Raw genomic sequence first — 19141 nt, 5'->3', positions numbered from 1 at the left:
GGGAATCAGTGCTGGGACCTGTAACTTAAGCTAGAGCTGAGGTGGGAGCAGCTCTGGGTTTTTCTGCACAGGAAGCATTTATCTGGCAGAAGCAGATCTGCTGATGATTTCCCAGTGAGGTTGGGCTGCCGTTTCAGAAGCTAGAAATGATCAGGGAATCATTTTTCTCCAGTTCTGCACTTGGAGAAGGAAGCCCCCACAAAAGGGCTGCTCCAGAAACCACCAACTCAACCCTTGGTGCTGCAATAACCACACCAATCCTCTCCAGCATCCCACTGCCCCTAAAAGGGAACTCCATGGGAGGGAAGAACCCCAACTCCAGCACGGAGAACCCTCCAGCTCCAGCTCCACTTGGCCTGAATGTCTCCAGGTACCAGATATTTGGAGCAGGGGCTGACAGATTTGCTCCACTCCCTTTACCAGCACCATTACAGAAATTCTCCATCACACAGAAAAACATCAAATGTGAAGCTCCCCACTAAATGCAGCTTCTCCAAACAGCAGGTCCACTGGTAGCAAAATACCTTCCAGAAACATGGCCTGGTTTGGGTTGGAAAGGACCTTCAAGATCATCTAGTTCCAAGCCTCTGCCAGGGGCAGGGACACCTCCTGCTAGCCCAGGTTGTTGTCTAGAGAAGCTGGTTTTCCTGGTTACCAAAAGTATACAAAAACCCCTCATAAAAATTACTTTTACCAAATAGTGTGGATTTTTTTTTTAACCCAAACTTAAAAAAAGCTCTTTTTAACCCCAAAGGAGACAGCTAGAAAGAAGTGCTGTGTAAAACAACCTTTAAAAAAACAAAATAATCACTGAACACTGCCCAAAGTAGTTTAAAAAAAAAGTCCCATTTGCTTAATGGGTCACCAGCTGAAGAAGACTTAGGACATCCAAAAACATGATCTGGTTTGGCTGAAGGTGCTGGTGCTGCTGAGTGGGTGCACATAGAGCTGTGGGGCCAGGTGGCAGCACCCACGCAGCCACCCACTCCACCAGTTCCCCAAAACAAGGCAACCTGAGTTCCCAGGATGGGTGGGAAGGGGGTTGGAGGGGCAGGTGTGGCAGCTGAGGAAGGAGGTGGGGCAACATCAGCTCCCTGGAAACCACACACTACTCCCTCTTGGCTCCAAAGAGCCTCTGCCTAGGGCCAGCCCCAGCACAGCCAACAGCATTCCCAAACACAAAGGTTTCTTCTACGAGGCTGTGACCCTGCCAAGCTCACCAGTGGTAGGTGGAACCTTCATGGAGGGAACATCCTTGAGCCTTGTAAAAGCAGCCTCAGGTTGGGAAAGAGGGATGAATGTTTACAGGGCTCTTAGAAGGGTAAAGCCAGCTTGAAAAGTAGGTTAGCAGAACAGAAAGAACCCCCAAAATAACTAAGAATTGAAGTTCTGAGAGCACTGTGCATTCAACAAGGAGGTTTTGGCCCAAAGCAGAATTGTTTCAGTTGGAAGAGACCTCCAACATCAAGGCCAACCTTGCAGAAGTGGCTCTGCTGGGGGAACAACAGCACTCACCATGGCTGAGCTGCATGGGTGCAGCTACCCCACCCTGCTCCATTCCCCTTGGGGCAGGACTCATACCAAGCACCTTGGTCTCACCTTCCTGTGCTGAAGGGAGCAGGCTGGGGGACAGGCACATGGAGCAGAGCCAGCCCAGCCAAGATGAGATGCAGCCAAGGATGGCACAGCCAGCATCACAGACTGAGCTGGATTGGAGGAGACCTCAAAAGATCATCTCATGCCAACCCCATTCCAACACCTTCTACTAGACCAGGTTGCTCCAAGCCCCATCCAACCTGGCTGGGAACACTTCCAGGCTTGGAGCCTCCACAGCCCTCCACCATTCCAACGTGGACACCTGTGGTGGCCAAATCTCAGCATGATTAGAAATCCCTTAATTCTTCATGATCAGACCTAATTAGGTGTCTTCTTCACCGTGCAATTACGTCACTGTCCCAATCATTTGTCAAGGCAGCAATCAAGATTGTGCAAATTAAGAGCCTCGCCGGTACTCCGTGGCAGGACACCTCTGATTCTTCCCCGCATTCTGCCCGTGGATCAGCTGAACGCAAAGGGGTTGCTTCCAAAAAAGAGGGCTTCTCCATGGTCACACCGAGCTCTTGCCTTTAATATCCATCTTGATGCCGGCCTCAGACTGTTTGTTCAGTTGCTCCTCTGTGAAGGTGATGTAGGAATACACCAGGCTTCCAGCAATACTGCAAGAGAAGGGTGGGAATGAGGCTAGGACAGATCAGCTCAGGGCTACGTAAGTTCTCAGTTCCTCCCACACTCCATTACATAGATTTCCACCAGTAACCCCCAAGAAGATCATAGAATAACAGAATGGTTTGGATTGGAAGGGACCTTCAAGATCATCTAGTTCCAAAGCCACTGCCATGGGCAGGGACACCTCCAATAGACCAGGATGCTCAAGGCCTCATCCAGCCTGCCCTTGAACACCTCCAGGGAAGGGGCATCCACAACCTCCCTGGACCACCTGTTCCAGTATCTCACCACCTTCATAGTAAAGAGCTTCTTCCTAATGTCCAATCTAAATCTCCCCTGCTCTAGTTTCAAACCACTGCCCCTTGTCTTAACACCACAGGCCCTCTCCAGCTTTTCTGTAGCCCCTTCAGGTACTGGAAGGCTGCTCTAAGGTCTCCCTGGAGCCTTCTCTTCTCCAGGCTGAACAACCCCAACCCTCTCAGCTTGACCTCACAGCAGAGTGCTTCCAGCCCTCCCATCATTGCTGTGGCCTCCTCTGGCCCCACTCCAGCAGGTCCTTGTCTCTGCTGAGCTAAGGACTCCAGAGCTGGCCCCAGCACTGCAGGTAGGGTCTCGGCAGAGCACAGCAGAGTGGCAGAATCCTCCCTCTCCACCTGCTGGATTTTACACCAGCTGAAGGTGCCTTATCCACCAGTACCTTCATGAGCTACAGAGACCTGCCCTGGGCAGCCGCAAACACCAGCTGCCAAAAGGTGACAATCCTGAGCGTGCCAACGGTCAACCATCTGTTGCAAGCATCAGACTGCAAGAGAATTCTCTGGTTTCCACCTAAAAATAAGATTAATTTGTCTTGCTTAGCCTAGTGCTGGAGCTGCTCCATCACTGGAGGGCTCCTGCTGAAGGCCAGGAGAAGAACAAGAAGACTTTTTACAGCACAAAGACACCCCAGAGCAGAAAGACTGTTCTGAAAGCTCTGCTAAAATATAAGCTGAAACAACCTCAAACCTTAATTATAGCTCAGCTTTGAGCTTCCTGGTCTGATGAAAGGTGTCCCTGCCCATGGCAGAGAGGTTGAAACTAGATGATCCTGAAGGTCCCTTCCAACCCCAGTCATTCTATGATATAATTTGGATACCAAACTCTGAGGATAACTCAAATTTGTTCTAAAATGTGTTTCATGAGTTCTCCTGGCTTTCAAACAATCCAAGTACGTCCTCAAACTGCTCCTCCTGAGCTACAAGAGGTGGCTCAGCACCACTCCAGCCCTTCTGCTGAGGCACAAATGACAACTCCATAAGGCATTTTTGGAAGAACCAAGCAAACCATTTCAGTTTCATAGCAATTTTGACTTCTAAATCACATCAGAACTACCAAGGCCCAACCTTCTTACCTGATATTTAGACCAATGAAGTTTGTCCATGTAAAAATATAGTCTCCTCCAAAAAACATCCCAATATAGGTTATTAAAATATTCTGCAAAGAAAGAAGAGTTGAGGAGCACACAGATGTAACACAGCTCTAGAGAAGTGGTAACATTAACAACATGGAAATGGGAAACCTCAGGTGCAGACAGTGTAAAACTGGGAGGTGAGGGCAATACTGGTCTCAAAGTGGGCAGTTCTAGAGCTGCCGAGAAATGCTCCTGGATGAGGCTTTGGTTGCTCACTCAGCTCCAGATGAGCCCTGGCCACTAGGCCCCAGAGTAACACCCAGGAACACATAGCTTTTGCAGTGGGGTTGCTGAGTTGAGGTGACCTAGCATCATAGAATTGCTGCCAAACAGTTCCCAGACCCTCCAGCCAAAGATATGATCCCCAGCCACAGGCAGCAGCAGCCAGCTCCAGATGGAGCATCCCTGCTCCACAGGATGAATCCCTTACAAGCTCTGCAGGAAGAGAAAGGAGGTTTGGATAGGAAGAAGATGGTCCATCTCCCTGAACTCTCAGTACCACTCCATTGAATCACAGAATTGTTTTGGTTGGGAAACACCTCCAAGGTCACTGGATCCAACCTTCAGCCCACCACCACGCCCTTAAGCCAAATTCCAGAGTGCCATGGCCACAGGTTTCTTGAGCACCTCCAGGGATGGTGATTCCACCACCTGCCTGGGCAGCCTGTTCCATGCCTGACCACTCTACAGCATTGTGTCTGTTTCTGAGTGGTCAGCAGGACATCAGCCCTGAGGTCACAGAATCACAGACTGCATCAGGTTGGAAGGGACCCTCAAAGGTCATGTTGTCCAACCCCCCTGCAGTCAGCAGGAACACCTCCAACTAGATCAGGTCATGCTATGCAAACATGCACAGAGCATCTCTCAACTCCAAACAGCAACAAAAAACCCTGTAATTAAATAACAAATGATGCCACTGGGATTGTCCTCCCCTCCGTGCAGCACACAGCTGAAGCCTCAGAGCTTCTGTCCTGCCTATCCCACGCTCATGTAGAGCAGACATAACTACAGAGCTGTGGGCAACAAGGTGCTGGAGCAGTATGAAGTAGGTGCTGGGAGGCTGTTGGTGGAGACACCATCCCTGGAGATGTTTAAAAGACATCTGGATGAGGAGCTTAGGGACATGGCCTAACAATTGTGTATACAGGGGAGGTGTTGGGTTATGGTTGGACTCGATGATTTTAAGGTCTTTTCCAACCAGGAGGTTCTGTGATTCAAGGTGCCCAGAGCTTCTGCTGGAATAACCCTTGCAGGCAGCAGCACCCTGCCCATGCATCCCAGACAGGTACAGAATTACCTAGGAGACACAAAGCTGGTGCAAGCCACAGTGCCAAGCATCTCCCTACAAGTGTCCCCTGCACCAACAGCTATAGCCATGGAGAGAGGAAGCCCTGAGAGGAAGCTAAGGAACCACTTACCTTAATGCAGCCAACTATTGTAGTTGTAAGAGCAGAATTATACTGAGTGCAAAGAACGATGGAATACATCAAAATAAACCTGGAGAGGAAGAGGAGACATCAGGCTGCAGCACACAGCACAGGCAAAGCCATTAATTCCTGACCTTCTTCTCTAGAGCTCTACCCATAAAACCACTTTCTTGGCTAAACCTGCCCTGGAGAAGGTTAGGAAATCATTTCCAGCCTGCCACAGCTCCCAGACATGCTGTCCATGCCAGGGGTAAAGGTTTAATACTGGGCTTTTAACCCAGAATTGCTCCAGCCACCAAAAACTCTCAATTGCTTTGGTTGGAAGAGACCTTGAAGATCAGAGTCCAACTGTTAACCCACGTGGCAGGGTGCCAGGTCACCACTAAACTGTGGCACTCAGTACATCTCCAAGGCTTTGAAACCCCTCCAGGAACGAGGATTCCACCACTGTCCTGGGCAGACTGGGCCAGGCCTTGACAACCCTTCTGGGGAAAAAATTGCTCCTGATGTCCAACCTAAACCTCCCCTGGGGCAACTTGAGACCATTTCCTCTTGTCCTGTCACTTGTTCCTTGGGAGAAGAGCTCAACCCCCACCTGGCTCCAGCTTCCCTTCAGGGAGCTGTAGAGAGCCAGAAGGTCTCCCCTCAGCCTCCTTTTCTCTGGTCTGAACAACCCCAGTTCCCTCAGCTGCTCCTCAGCAGCCCTGTTCTCCAGACCCTTTGCCAGCTCTGTTGCCCTTTTCTGGTCCTGCTCCAGCACCTCCATGCCCTTCTTGGCATGAGGGCCCCAAAAGTGAAGCCAGGATTCAAGGTGTGGCCTCACCAGTGCTGAGTACAGGGGCAATGATCCCTGCTCTGGTCCTGCTGAGGATACCCCCCCCTGCACCCACCCTTTGGTGCTCAGAGGAGGGCAGCACCCACCTCAGCAGCACAGATCCTTACCCCATCACACATGACAGTGTGAACTGCACAATGAAGAACAGGTCTGCCCAGCCCTGGTACTCCATTGCCTGCAAGAAACATAACCCAGCTCTGAGAAGGGGGGAGGGAGAAGAGAAGAAGAAAGAAGGGGGGAGGGAGAAGATAAGAAGAAAGAAGGGGGGAGGGAGAAGAGAAGAAGAAAGAAGGGGGGAGGGAGAAGAGAAGAAGAAAGAAGCGGGGAGGGAGAAGAGAAGAAGAAAGAAGGGGGGACACACACAGTAGTTCACTGCAACACAAGAAATGGTTCCAGGGATGGGGCACCTCCCACCTCTCTGGACAAGCTGGGCCAGGGTCTCACCACCTTCAGCATGAAAAATGTCCTCCTTCAACTTAGTCTAAATCTCCCTCTTTGAGTTGAAAGCCATCATCATTTCCCCTCATTACCTTGGGTGCTTGTTAATGAACTGCAAGTTTTAAGCCTCCCACACACACACCCAGGGATGGTTGGAGGCTTTCCAAGGTGACCTCCCACTCTCCCCAGCGTGCTCCCCCCAACAATGCAGCCCCAGAAGCTGTCCCCACACAAGCCACGTTCAGCAGCACGTCCTTCACAAGAGGCTTTTTCATGGGGCTGCATACGTGGAGTTTCCTGGCAGCAGCCCCAACACAGCTCATCTTTGTCTGCTGCTGGCTGCCAGGAGCTGGGCTGAGCAGAAAGAAGTTTATTCAGGGGGAAAATATTCCAAAAAAAGAGTGAAAAAAAACCCCAAACACCCTGGTGGTTTCTCCAGAGGTTGAACAGAGGCTGCACACAGCAGCACAGAGCCACCTTCTGCTCCTGTCCACCAGCTCCTGCTTCTAAATGAGCACTTTGTCCCCAAATACATCTCGTGGAGATGTCCTTCAGAAAGGGCAACATCTGAGCTACCTTCAGCGCCTGCAACCACCTCTCCTCACTAATCACAGCTCATTGTCTTAGTGCATGATTAGTAAGTGTCATCATCAAGGCATTAAATTTTTTAATGAGGAAAAAAGCCACCAGGGTTGGACATGGCTTGATGGGAGGGGACAGGAGTGGCTGTGGGGACACCAGCAGCCAGAGTTGTCACCTAAGGATGGGCAACACCTTCAGCCTTTAGTATTTGCTGCCTGTGAAGAGGGACACTTGTGCATGCAGGAATGAAAATGAGTGCAATAATGATACAAAAATCATCATAAACAACCAACCACAACAACCATAACAGCAGCAGTAAGTGGTAGTAGTAATAGTTACAATATTCAATAGACAATACTTGTTGACATGTTGGGTATAGCAGAACCTCACAAAGGTCAGTAATGGCAAGTGCAGGGTCCTGCAACTGGGAAGGAAGAACTCCCTACAGCAGTACAGGTGAGGGGTGACCTGCTGGGAAGCAGCTCCATGGAGGAGGACCTGGGAGTGCTGGTGGACAAGCTCACCATGAGTCAGCAATGTGCCCTCATGGTCGGCAGGTCAAGGGAGGTTCTCCTGCCCCTCTACTTTGCTTCGCTGAGGCCACAGCGGGAGCACTGGGTCCAGTTCTGGGTTCTGTCCTCCAGTTCCAGAGAGACAGGGAACTATTGGAGAGAGTCCAGGGGAGGCTGAGAGCCCTGGAGCATCTCTGTGAGGAAGAAAGGCTGAGAGACCTGAAGCTGTTGAGCCTGCAGAAGAGCAGCCTGAGAGGGGATCTGATCAATGCTCAGCAAGAGCTGAAGAACTTTTGGGGCAAGAGGATGGGGCCAGATTCTTGTCAGTGGTGCCCAGTGACAGGACAAGGGGCAAAGGGCACAAACTGGAACCCAGGAGGCTCCCTCTAAGCAGGAGGAGAAACATTTTGTTGTGAGGGTGCTGGAGCCCTGGAGCAGGCTGCCCAAAGAGGTTGTGGAGTCTCCTTGTCTGGAGAGCTTGCAGACCCAGCTGGGCATTGTGATGCTGGGCAAGCTGCTGTGTGTGTCCCTGCTTTAGCAGGGGGGTTGGACTGGATGATCTCCAGAGGTCCCTCCCAACCCCCACCATGGTGGGATTCTGGGATACATTTCATGTATACAGCATCCATATAAACCAGACCCTGATGAGGCAGCACAGAGACACCGTCCCTCAGAGCAGTTCCAAGTGGGAAGGTCAAAAATAAAGTTAAAGAAACTCTTCTAAAAATACTCAACTTTTGGGTATAAATAAGACTGTGTTTCACTTTCTGCACTTCCCCATTCCTCAAGCCTCGCAGCAATGCTTGAATGGAGCAACTCTGGATTTCAAGGCCAACGTAAGCCCTACAGTTGGTTCTTTGCTGATGTGGTTTTGAGGAGGATCTCCACCACACTTTGTCCTAATCTCCCTCCTCAGAACCACTTCATAGCTTCACATTTTGGGGATATCTCCCAGGTTGAGCTACAGAAAAATTCATTGTAACAAAGAGCAAAATACTCTGAGCAACCCATTTTGACCAGACCACCTCATCCCAGTAAAGACCCTGAGTTGTGGGGCAGGACTCCTACCTTCTGCGCGTCTCCGGTGAAGTAGGCAATGGTCAAGGTGGGCAGGACCATGAACAGTGCATTGTAGTACAGCAGCCCATACTTGCCCAGCTCCTAGGGACAAGAAACAGCTGGGGGTGTGAGATGGATCCAAGCAGAGACACAAAAACCTCACCTGGCTGCTGAAGGCTGTGACTGGTGAGCTTGAGTGAGGTGGGATGCTCAGAGACAGAAGAGCTGGAGGGTGGGGGCTTTGTAGAATCAGAGAATGGCATTGGCTGGAAGAGACCTTCAAGTTCATAGAGTCCAACCATGCTCATCACTAAATCATGGCCCTCAGCATCACATCTCCACAGCCTTGAAACTCCTTCAGGGATGGGGACTCCACCACTGGGCAGCCTGGGCCAGGCCTTGACAATCTTTTAGGGGAAGAAATTGTTCCGTGTCCAACCTCCCCTGGGGCAACTTGAGGCTGTTTCCTCTTTTCCTGTTGCCTGTTCCTTGAGAGAAGACACTGACTCCCACCTCACCACAATGTGGGTAATGAGCTTTCAATGTGCTTTATGGTCATCACCAATCAAACCTCCACTTCTCTGCTCTCACAGAGGACTGTGATCGTGACTGGCACCGGGACACGGCTGCAGCTGGTGCCATCTGGCAGCGCTGCCACGGAAGGATTGCCAAACCCTCAGGACAGAAGATTTTTGGTTGAGCCTCACCCCTCCACCCTCTCTGATGTAAGGAGCTGGCGGACAAAGTTCAACACAAAGGCTGAAGGTCAAAGCCTACCTTTGAATCCAGCTTCTGTTTCACATAGGCACCGTTTGCAGCCGTTAAGGCGTCGTTGATCAGGATAAAAATATATCCCTCCAGGTCGAATGCCAAGTCAGCACTGGGGAAGGGAAACAAAAAAAACCACCATCACCTTAAAGCTTGAAGCTGTGCAGGAAAAAAAACACCTCCTCAAGCTGAGGTATGATGCCCAGCAAGATTCCTTCCACCTTCTGCTCAGCCAGTGAGCTGTCAGAAAATGTTAATCATGGGAGGAGGAGCTGGGATTTAGGTCACTGAAACATTTTTTTTTGCTGCTGGAGGGGATGTCTGAGGGTGGAAAAAAAAAACAAACCCACAAGTCAGCATTTCATCTTCTGTCTTCTTGGGCTGTGCCATGGTGGGACCCTGCAGGGACAGGGGAGAGCAGAGCAGGAGCTCACCTAGCAGCTATGAAGGCGCCGATGATCATGGCAAATACTGTCATCTGAACGCTCCAGGAAAACTTCTTCCTGAGGAGAGAGAGAGAACATCATGGCCACTTGGATCGTCACTGAGGTATTGCAAGCACTCTGCAGAAGCTTCTCCTCCCAGCTTAGAGTGCTACAACTCTGCTCATTGCAGAAAAGGGTTCAGCTGGGCACTGGGTGCTTGGCATCCCATAGGGACCAGCCCAGCCACACAGTGATGGTCCCAAGGAGAGATGTTGGCTCAAGGCAGAAGATAGTTTGGGAGTCTCTAGAGGCACCAAGGAAAAGGAGAGCTATAAACAAGGATGGACAGGCACAAAACCCTCCACTTGGGTGGAGAGGACCCTCATGAAGGTCAGCAATGGCAAGTATAGGGTTCTGCACCTGGGGACCTGTACCCTGCAGAAGTATAGGTGAAGGGTGACCTGCTGGGAAGCAGCTCCAAAGAGAAAGACCTGGGAGCACTGGGAAACAAAAAGTTCACCATGATCCAGCAATGTGCTCTCATGGCCAAGGCCAGTGGCTGCCTGGGAGGCATTGAAGAACAGTGTGGCCAGCAGGGCAAGGAAGGTTCTCCCACTCTACTCTGCCCTAGTGAAGCCACGTCTGCAGTCCTGGGTCCAGTTCTGGGATCCCCATTCCAAGAGAGACAGGTAACTGCTGGACAGAGTAACTGCTAAGGATCCTGGAGCACCTCTGTGAGGCCTGGGGCTGGTGAGCCTGCAGAAGAGCAGCCTGAGAGGGGATCTGATCAACGCTCTTAGCATTCAGCTCTTAGCAAGAGCTAAAGGACCTGTGAGGAGCAACAGGGGCAAAGGGCACAAACTGGAACCCAGAAGGTTCCACCTGACCAGGAAAAACTCCTTTGTTGTGAGGGTGCTGGAGCCCGAGAGTAGGCTGCCCAGAGAGGGTGTGGAGTCTCTTTGTCTGGAGGGCTTCCAAACCCAGCTGGCCATTGTGATGCTGGGCAAGCTGCTGTGGGTGCCCCTGCTTCAGCAGGGGTTTAGACTGGATGATATCCAGAGATCCCTTCCAAGCCCCACCACACTGGCATTCCAACACTGTGCTGCACAAGCTGCAGCAAGCAGAGGCAGAGCCCATTCAACCTCCCCACTCCTGCCTGGCAGCTCCAAGGGGCACCTCCTCTTGCCCAGCTCCCTCCAGGCATGGAAAAGCAGCAGGGAACTGGGATGTGCAGATCAGGACAAGCCACACACAGCTGCTCTGCATCCACTTCCTCCACCCACTCTTGCTCCTAAACCCTATCCTGGAGCCAAGTCCCCTGACCACGCAGATCTCCAACCTGCTGCACACCATTCCAACCTCTCCAGCCTTTCCCACCTCCAACCAGGACCTGTCCCTGAGTGCCCTAGCAGGGCTGGTAAGACTCACTTGAGTAAGAATCCTTCGGCAAACATTGTAAACAGGATGGAAAACCTCCGCAGGACAGTGAACATGGGCAAGCTGCAAGAGGAAGAGGAGCAGCAGGGTCAGAAGGTGTCATCAACCCTAGTCTGGCACCGCTGAAACTCCTTCCCAAGGCCACCCATCTGGCATGAGGTCTCCAGAAAGCAAAGCCATGGGCCAGCTGCCAGCTTCCTCATGGAAACAGCATTACTCCCACAGCAGGAACGTGGTGGTCAGGTTTATGTCAAAATGAGGGACCTCAGGAGTAACCCCAGACCCCCATCCACAGCGGGTGTCTCTCCCTACCCATGGTATGATGGAAAGCTTTGGGAAATGTGCACATGGCTCTATTTAGTATGGGCTGAGGAGGAACCACAGCACCCCAGCTGGCTCCTGCTTGGGGCACCCACAGCCCCACAAAGCCTCAGCAGCTCCCTACAGATACCAGAGTCCCACCACAGACACCACTGTCCCCCCCCCAAGTAGAGAAAACTCATCCATACTTCAGTTTCTTTGTGCTGAAGAGTCCTGTGATCTGGTTCCCAAAATACAGAAGAGGTAGAGGAAACGTCTGGAAAATTTTAAGGACAATGAATGGAGTGAGAGTGGAGACACCGGGAAGGGGGAACACACAGCACCCCCAGGCCCACCCTCCTTCCATGCAAGGTCATGGAATTATTCCCACCCCATGATGGAAATGTTCCCAAGTGGACACGCGCCAGCTCCCCAGCCCTGGAGCTGCTCCACGGCCATGGGCAGCGAGCTGGAACATCCCGCTGCCAAACAGAGCCTGTGGTGCCCACAGTGGGTGAGGGGCACTGGGTGCCCAGGAAGGGAGCTTACCCGCCGTGGGACATGCCTGTCGAGGTCAGGGAACTTGACCACCCTCACCACCTTGCCCACCCACAGCACCACCACCGTCGCCAGCATCTGGAAGAGAGTGGGGTGTGGGTGTCAGCCTGGTGACCACCCCCCCAAATTTGGGAGGTCAAGGGGTAGGGGACACACACAAGACAAAGAAGACCCCACTCACCTGACCCAGCCCCACACACAGGGAGGAGGGGAACCTGTGGATAGACAGTAGGTATCAGGGAGGGGGCACCTACATTGTGGGGCATCCACAGTGAGGAGAGGGAAGCCACATTGTGGGTGGGCACCCAGGAGCCAAGCATCCCCGCACTCGGTGTGCGTGGGATGGGGGACAGTAGCAATCCTCAGCCCCAAAACTAGAGTCCATAGCTGGGGGCAGGGGAGTGGGCACTGCTTAGGGGTCCCCCACAGGAAGGGGGGGGAACCCATAGAAGAAAAAGAGGGGGTGCGCATGGGGGTGTTGGAGTGGGGAGCAGATCCACAGCTGGAATGTGCATGCAGGGGGTGCCAAGGGATGCAAAGGACCCTATGGAGGGGGGGAGCATGTATAGACGTGCCTGGCACCCAAGGATGTGGGTGCATGAATAAACGGGGGAGCAGGAGGGCTGCACATGCACAGTTGGGGAGATGCCCAGTGGTTCCTAGCAGTCAAGGGGTGGGATCCATCATAGGGGAAGGAGGTACACACACAGATTTAGGGGTGCCCACTGCTGCCCAGCACCCATGGGTTAGGGGTCTGTGGTGGGGGAAGGGAAGGTACACGCACAGATGGGGGTCAGGGTGCCCGCTGCTGCTCAGCATCCAAGAGTGCGGGTCCTGGAACAAACTGGGGACGTGCAGAGGGAGTGCCTGCTGGTGCCCAGCACCCAAGGCGGACGACAGGGGGACCTATGGTGGGGGAGGGGTACAAAGAAAGTGCCCAGCACCCAAGGTGGGGGATGCAGACCAGGGTGGACACATGTTCAGAGGAGCCCACCGGTGCCCAGCACCCAAAGGTGGGGAGGATGCATGGTTAGGGGCGCCGCAGAAGGTGGGAGTTCATGGTGGGGGGAGGGGTGCAGAGGGGGCGCCCAACACCCAAGGTGGGGCGAGGTTGGTTCGGGGGGGTGCACGCAGAGAGGTGCCCGCGGGTGCCCAACATGCAAAGGAGGGGGTGCAGGGGGGTGCCCGCAGATGCCCTCCCCGCGCCGCCGCAGGCCGTACCCGTAGGTGGTGAGGACGCTCTTGTTGACGACGACGATGAGGAAGGAGCTGAGGCCGTAGAAGGCCGCGGCCAGCAGGCGCAGCCAGGGGCTGGGGCCCGGCGCCGCCATGCCCCGCTCCGCATCGCCGGGCGCGGGGGCTCCCGCGGGGGCTTCCCCCTCGGCCCCTGCCAACGGGCGTCTGCGCGCCACCGGTCGCGACATGGCTGCGGGGGCGGGAACGGCAACGGCAGCGGGGCGGGAACGGGGCGGGGCGAGGGGGGGGGCGGGGCGGGCATGGGGGGCATTGAAGGGGGTTCGGGCATGGGGGGGCATCGAAGGGGGTTCTGTTGGGGGGGGCAATGAATGGGGGTTCGGGCATGGGGGGCATTGTGGGGATCTGGTATGAGGGGGCCTTTAATGGGGTCTAGTATCGGGTAGGCATTGAAGAGGGTCCGATGGCGGGCATTACAAGGGGTCTGGCGGGGGAGGCATTGCAAGAGGTGTGGTATGGGAGGGTACTGCACGGGGGACTGGGCATGAGGGGTATTGCACGGGGGCTCAGTAGGGGGAATAGCTAGCTCGGAGGTGCTGCACGGGACGTGTTATGGGGGGACACTGCAATGGGGTCGGGCATGGGGACATTGCAACAAGGTGTGATATGTGGGGGACATAGCACAGGGGTCTGGTGGGGGGAGCAGTGTAGGGGGATCGGGCATGGGGGACATTGCTGGGGTCTGAGGGAGGGGGGCCGGGCATGGGGGACGGCACATTACACAGGGTTCTGGGAGGGGGAGGGGGCAATGCATGGGGGGGCATTGCACAACAGCTTGGCATGGGTGGGGGGGAACACACACACCACTACACAGAGGAGTAGGGGGCATTACAGGGGGAGGTCACTTGGGCACGGCCTGGGGCAGGGGCCATTGCAGAGACAAGGGGACACACTGCAGCGTTTGCTGGGTGAGGGGACAGCATGGGATGGGGAGGGTCCCGGGGAGGGCCCCTCCCAGAGGGTCTCTCCCCACAGCAGAAGCAGGCACAGGAGGTGCTGCCACCAGTAGAAGCGGATGCAGGGACCCAGCACCCTGCAGGGTATTGCCCTTGGGTGACCCCACACACAGGATTTTGGCACCTGGCCTGTCAGAGATTAAATCTTCCCCTCTGGGCAACCTTCTGCCAAGTGGAAAAAACCTAAAATAACCTTGAAAAAAACCCAAAACCAACCCCCCTACAAAAAAACACACCAACCAACAGAAAACCCAGCACCCAAACCACCACCCCATGGGTTACATCAGAAGATAAAACAAGGGCTTTGTTTGAGATTTTGTAGGAGAGAAGAACCAGAGAAGAAGACAAGAAGAACCAAGTGCAGTCACTACTGTGCTAGCTGCATTCTACCACCCACACCTCCAGCTCTGGTCACCAGGGTGGGGAGCTGATGGTGGGTTCCCACGGGGGCAGATATGGGGTGCCTGCTGTGATGGGGGGTGGGGGTGTGTCTATGTGGGACACTTGGAACTGGAACAGGTTGCCCAGGGAGGTCATGGATGCCCCTTCCCTGGAGGAGTCCAAAGCCAGCTTGACCAGGGCCTCAAGCAACCTGTGGAAGGTGTCCCTGCCCAGGGCAGAGGATTGGAACTGGATGATCTTCAAGGTCCCGTTCAACTCAAACCATTCTGTGATTCTATGTCCAAGGGGGATCTGGAGACAGCATGTGTGTGAAGGACAGAGTTAGTGTGGGTGGCCATGGAGATGCTGCACCAAGTGGGTGGGTGGAGATGGAGGGTGGATGTGGGGTATTGCAAGCAAGGGAGTTAGGGTGAGCAGACCCCCAAATGCAGCACTTTTGGGCCATTTCTGCTGGGAAGAAGTCAGGCAACTGCAGGCTGTTCACTGCCCTTGGCCATGGGGGTGTCTGCAGAGGAACCAGCCCCTTTTTGACAGCTTTTCCCCCAACTGGCTCCCTGTCATGTCCCAGCCTGCCTGGGCACAACCAACCCCTGCAGCCTCTGATGTGAAACAGGGTGACACGACCCTGTGGGCACCAACTGCTGCTTACCCTGGCATGTTCATTCTCATCCTCTCCCCTCCCAGCAGGAAAACAAACTTTCTGCCCAAACTTCCTTTTTCCTGGCCAATTCATGCTCCTGCTGCTGCCACTTAAAGCCCAGGAACAACTTTCCCATCTCTAGGATGTCCTTTAAGCCAGGCCAAAACCTACAACCATAAAAGCTTTCTCATTGGCATCACCTTCCTTGTTCCTGCCCCAAGTCCTGGCCATCCTTATCAAGCCACAGTGCGGCCTTGGACCTGGAGATATTTACTCCTCTGACAGCAGAGAGGAACCTAATCCGGCTTGGAATTCAGTGTGACGCAAATGGCCTCGATTCCCACCAGCACATCCAACCTGTCCAGCGGCACCAGTGACCTCAAGATGATGGACAGGGCAATGCAAACCCCTGCAAACCCCATGAAGGGTGCAAGGAAGCCCCCAAAGGAGCAGCTCCCATGTCAGTCCAACAGCAGACTCAGCTCAGATGTTACCATGGTTGTTATGAAGTCAAATATCTGAACCTAAGTATCTGGACCTTCTGGGTGAGTGAGTTTGGTTGCCAGCAGCAGATGTGGTTGCAATGATAAGTAACACAGCAAGAAGGGGATGTCCTAAATATCTGGACCCAAATATCTAGACCAAAATATCTGGACCCCAGCATTTGGACCTTCTGGATGAGCAGGTTTGTTTGGCTAGCAGCAGATGAAACAGTTGCAATGATAAATAACACAGCAAGAAGGGGATGTCCTAAGTATCTGAACCTTAAGAATTTGGGCCTTCTGGGTGAGTGGGTTTGGTTGGCAGCAGATGTGGCTTCAATGATAAAGACACCCTGAGCAGACGACAGCTTCAGGGCTGTGTGCCTGGGACAGCCATGTCACTCATGTCCCCCGTGGTGTCCCCCATGCTGAGCACAGCTCTGGGTATGACACAAGAGCTTTGCTTTTGGCAGCGAAGCCTGTTCTGGCCCGACCTTTCCTTCCTGCTAAACTAAGCCTCTGACTCACTGCACTAATGCTGGTGACCCAGCCAGCAGTGAGCCCACCAAAGATAACGAGTGGGAAATTCATCTAGGTTGATCTTCATGTCCTCTGCAACCAGCTCAGCCTGAAGTTTCTCCTCACTGCCAAGCTGGCCAGGACTCCCCAGGCAATGCGCAGGTCTTAGGGTCAGGGAAATGGGCTTCAGATCCTGGTTTCCTGGCTTGGATCAGCAAGAGCTTGGCCAAAAGGACCAGGGCAGGGGTTGTTCCCCTGGACTCAATACTGGTGAGGACACACCTTGAATACTGGGTTCGGTGTTAGGCCCCTCACTCCAAGACCCTCATTCCAAGAAGGACATTGGGGGCTGGAGTAGGTCCAGAGAAAAGCAACAAAACTGATGAAAGGTCTGGAGAAGAGATCTGGTGAGGAGCAGCTGAGGGAACTGGGGTTGTTCAGTTTGGACACAAGGAGGCTGAGGGGAGACCTTCTGGCTCTCTATGAAGCTGGAACCAGGTGGGCATTGGTTTCTTCTCCCAAGGGAAAAATTCTATGATAAGAGGAAACAGCCTCAAGTTGTCCCAGGGCAGGGTTAGGTAGGACATGAGGAACAGTTTCTTCCCCAGAAGGACCAGGCTACCCAGGGCAGTGGTGGAGTCCCCATCCCTGAAGAAGTTTTAAAGCTGTGCTGAGGGCTGTGGTTTAGTGGTGCCCCGGCAGTGCTGGGGCAATGGTTAGACTCCATGATCTTAAAGGTCTCTTCCAACCAACACAATTCCATGGTTCTATGGTAGCCCCAGAAACAAGGTCAGAGGGGAGGCTGGGTGACATGGAGGTGGTGGCAGGACTAGGTGGTGGGTGGGGGCTGGCACGGAGGCCAGAGCGGGGCTCAGCAGCTAGCAAGGAAGTCTGTGAGATGCAATCTCCTGCCTGGGGGTGGCTGGGGAAATTCATGCTAGAGCAGAAGCACCACAGACTGCACTGTCCTCTGCAGATTGTCTTGGCTACTTGAATCAGGGCTAGTGGGTGCCCCCCCAAACATAGGTGCTGCTGGGGCAGATGGGGTGCAAGTGCTCAATGTCACTGAGGCAGGTTGAGGGCCAGGAGAAAGTGCTAGCAGGGAAGGAGGAGACTGACCTCAGCCTGGGGTTGGACACAGCAGAGGTGTCATGGGACAATAAGCCAGGCTGGGAAAAGGCTGGGAAGCACTTGGGGTCTCAGGGGAAACAGGCACTGGGTGCTGAAGGCACCCATATTGGGCCATACTGGGAGAAGCCTGCTGTGCTATGCCATGCCAGTCTCTGGAAGGACTCCATCTTCAAGTCCACCTCTGGGCATTGAGCTGTAAGGAGGATATAAGAACATCAGGAAGCAAAAGCCTGATGGGGTTTGGGAAGCCAAGGTGGTGTGACCTTCCTCAGAGGAAGGTCCAAAGCAACTGGGATTGCTGAGCATGGGAAAGAAAGAGCCTGGCTGGAGCATTTTGGTCCTCTACTGCCCAAGGGCTGGCTGCATCAGGGTGCTCAGCCACAGCTCACTGTGCCCACTTGGGAAGAAACAAGGAGACACAAGTTTAACTGGCACCAGCAAAGGCTGGTGGGCTGGGAAACATGGGAAACAGCAGCTCAGAGGGCCTGAGACACCCATGCTGGGAAGGCACCAAGGTTGGAGGGGTACTGGGGATGAACTGTAACACACCACAGCTAGAAACGTACCTGCTCCAGGTGTGCTGTGATGGCTCCAGATGGGTTGAGGTGACTGCAGATTCGCTATGATGGTTCCAGATGTGCTGCCTGCTACAGATTTAGCTCCAGATGTGCTGGGTCCAGATTTGCTCTGTTGGTTCCAGATGTGCAGTGCTGATCTCAGTCGTGCAGTGCTGGCTCCAGGTGTGCCATGCCTGCTCCAGATGTTCTGTGATGGTGCCTAGTTTGCCCTACCAGCTCCAGATGTGTGTGGTCATGCTGCTGCCCTGGACCCAGATGTGCTTACCCTCAGTGCTGTCCCAGCTCCAGATGTGCACACCAGCAATCCCCCCCTGAAAATGATTTTTGATGGATATGAATACAACCCAGAAGGACCATTCACAATGCACTGAAACTCAAGTTCTCACCAAACCCCTCCTGACCGTGCTCATGCAGACACCTTCTGGATGCTAACTCTAGCTATACATCATAGCTCCATCACATGGTGAGCTTCTAGCAGCCCAATGCTCTTACCTTCACCCGTTATTTCCCTTCACCCACCCTTTGCCCTCATTCATCCTTTCCCTTCACCCACCCTTTGCTCCCACCCATTTTGCTTTCACAGCCCCCCTCCATGGATCATCCAGAACCTAGAGCAGCTGGGACTTGCTGACAGAAGAAGACTCTGTCTTACCCTGGGGAGGGGAATCACATCCCCTCCTCTTTCCTCCTGCCTGGGCAGAGGCGGGTGAGCCCTGCGGGATTTCCTGTGGTTGCAGCAGCTCCTGAGGTTAACACTTTTAGTGAGGTGCAGTCATCAAGTGATATTGTACCTCTGGACTCAGCACTGGTGAGGCCACACCTCGAATCCTGGCTTCAGATTTGGGCCACTCACTCCAAGAAGGACATTTTGGTGCTGGAGCAGGTCCAGAGAAGGGCAACAAAGCTGGTGAAGGATCTGGAGAAGAGGTCTGGTGAGGAGCAGCTGAGGGAACTGGGGTTGTTCAGTCTGGACACAAGGAGGCTGAAAGGGAGACCATTTGGCTCTCTGCAACTCCCTGATAGGAGGCTGGAGCCAGGGGGAGGTTGGTCTCATCTCCCAAGGAACAAGTGGCAGGGCAAGGGGAAATGGCCTCAAGTTGCCCCAGGGAAGGTTTAGTTTGGACATGAGGAACAATTTCTTCCTCAAAAGGGTTGTCAAGGC

General features: G+C 53.6%; 1 protein-coding gene across 1 annotated transcript; it reads right to left on the bottom strand.

Moving 5' to 3' along the window:
• Positions 1-938: 938 nt before the first annotated feature.
• Positions 939-13447, bottom strand: SLC35D1 (solute carrier family 35 member D1). The gene is made up of 12 exons (XM_054165364.1): positions 13239-13447; positions 12199-12232; positions 12009-12095; positions 11669-11736; positions 11151-11222; positions 9732-9800; positions 9307-9409; positions 8539-8631; positions 6046-6113; positions 5095-5173; positions 3617-3699; positions 939-2216 (listed from the first exon to the last, which is right to left on the bottom strand). The coding sequence occupies exons 1-12, from the start codon at positions 13439-13441 to the stop codon at positions 2108-2110; spliced, it is 1068 nt and encodes a 355-aa protein (XP_054021339.1). The 5' UTR covers positions 13442-13447; the 3' UTR covers positions 939-2107.
• Between the last annotated feature and the right edge of the window lie 5694 nt (positions 13448-19141).

The sequence above is a fragment of the Dryobates pubescens genome, chromosome 11, assembly GCF_014839835.1.
Source record: "Dryobates pubescens isolate bDryPub1 chromosome 11, bDryPub1.pri, whole genome shotgun sequence".
Lineage (NCBI taxonomy): Eukaryota > Metazoa > Chordata > Aves > Piciformes > Picidae > Dryobates > Dryobates pubescens.
This window is presented reverse-complemented; position numbering and strand designations above follow the sequence as displayed.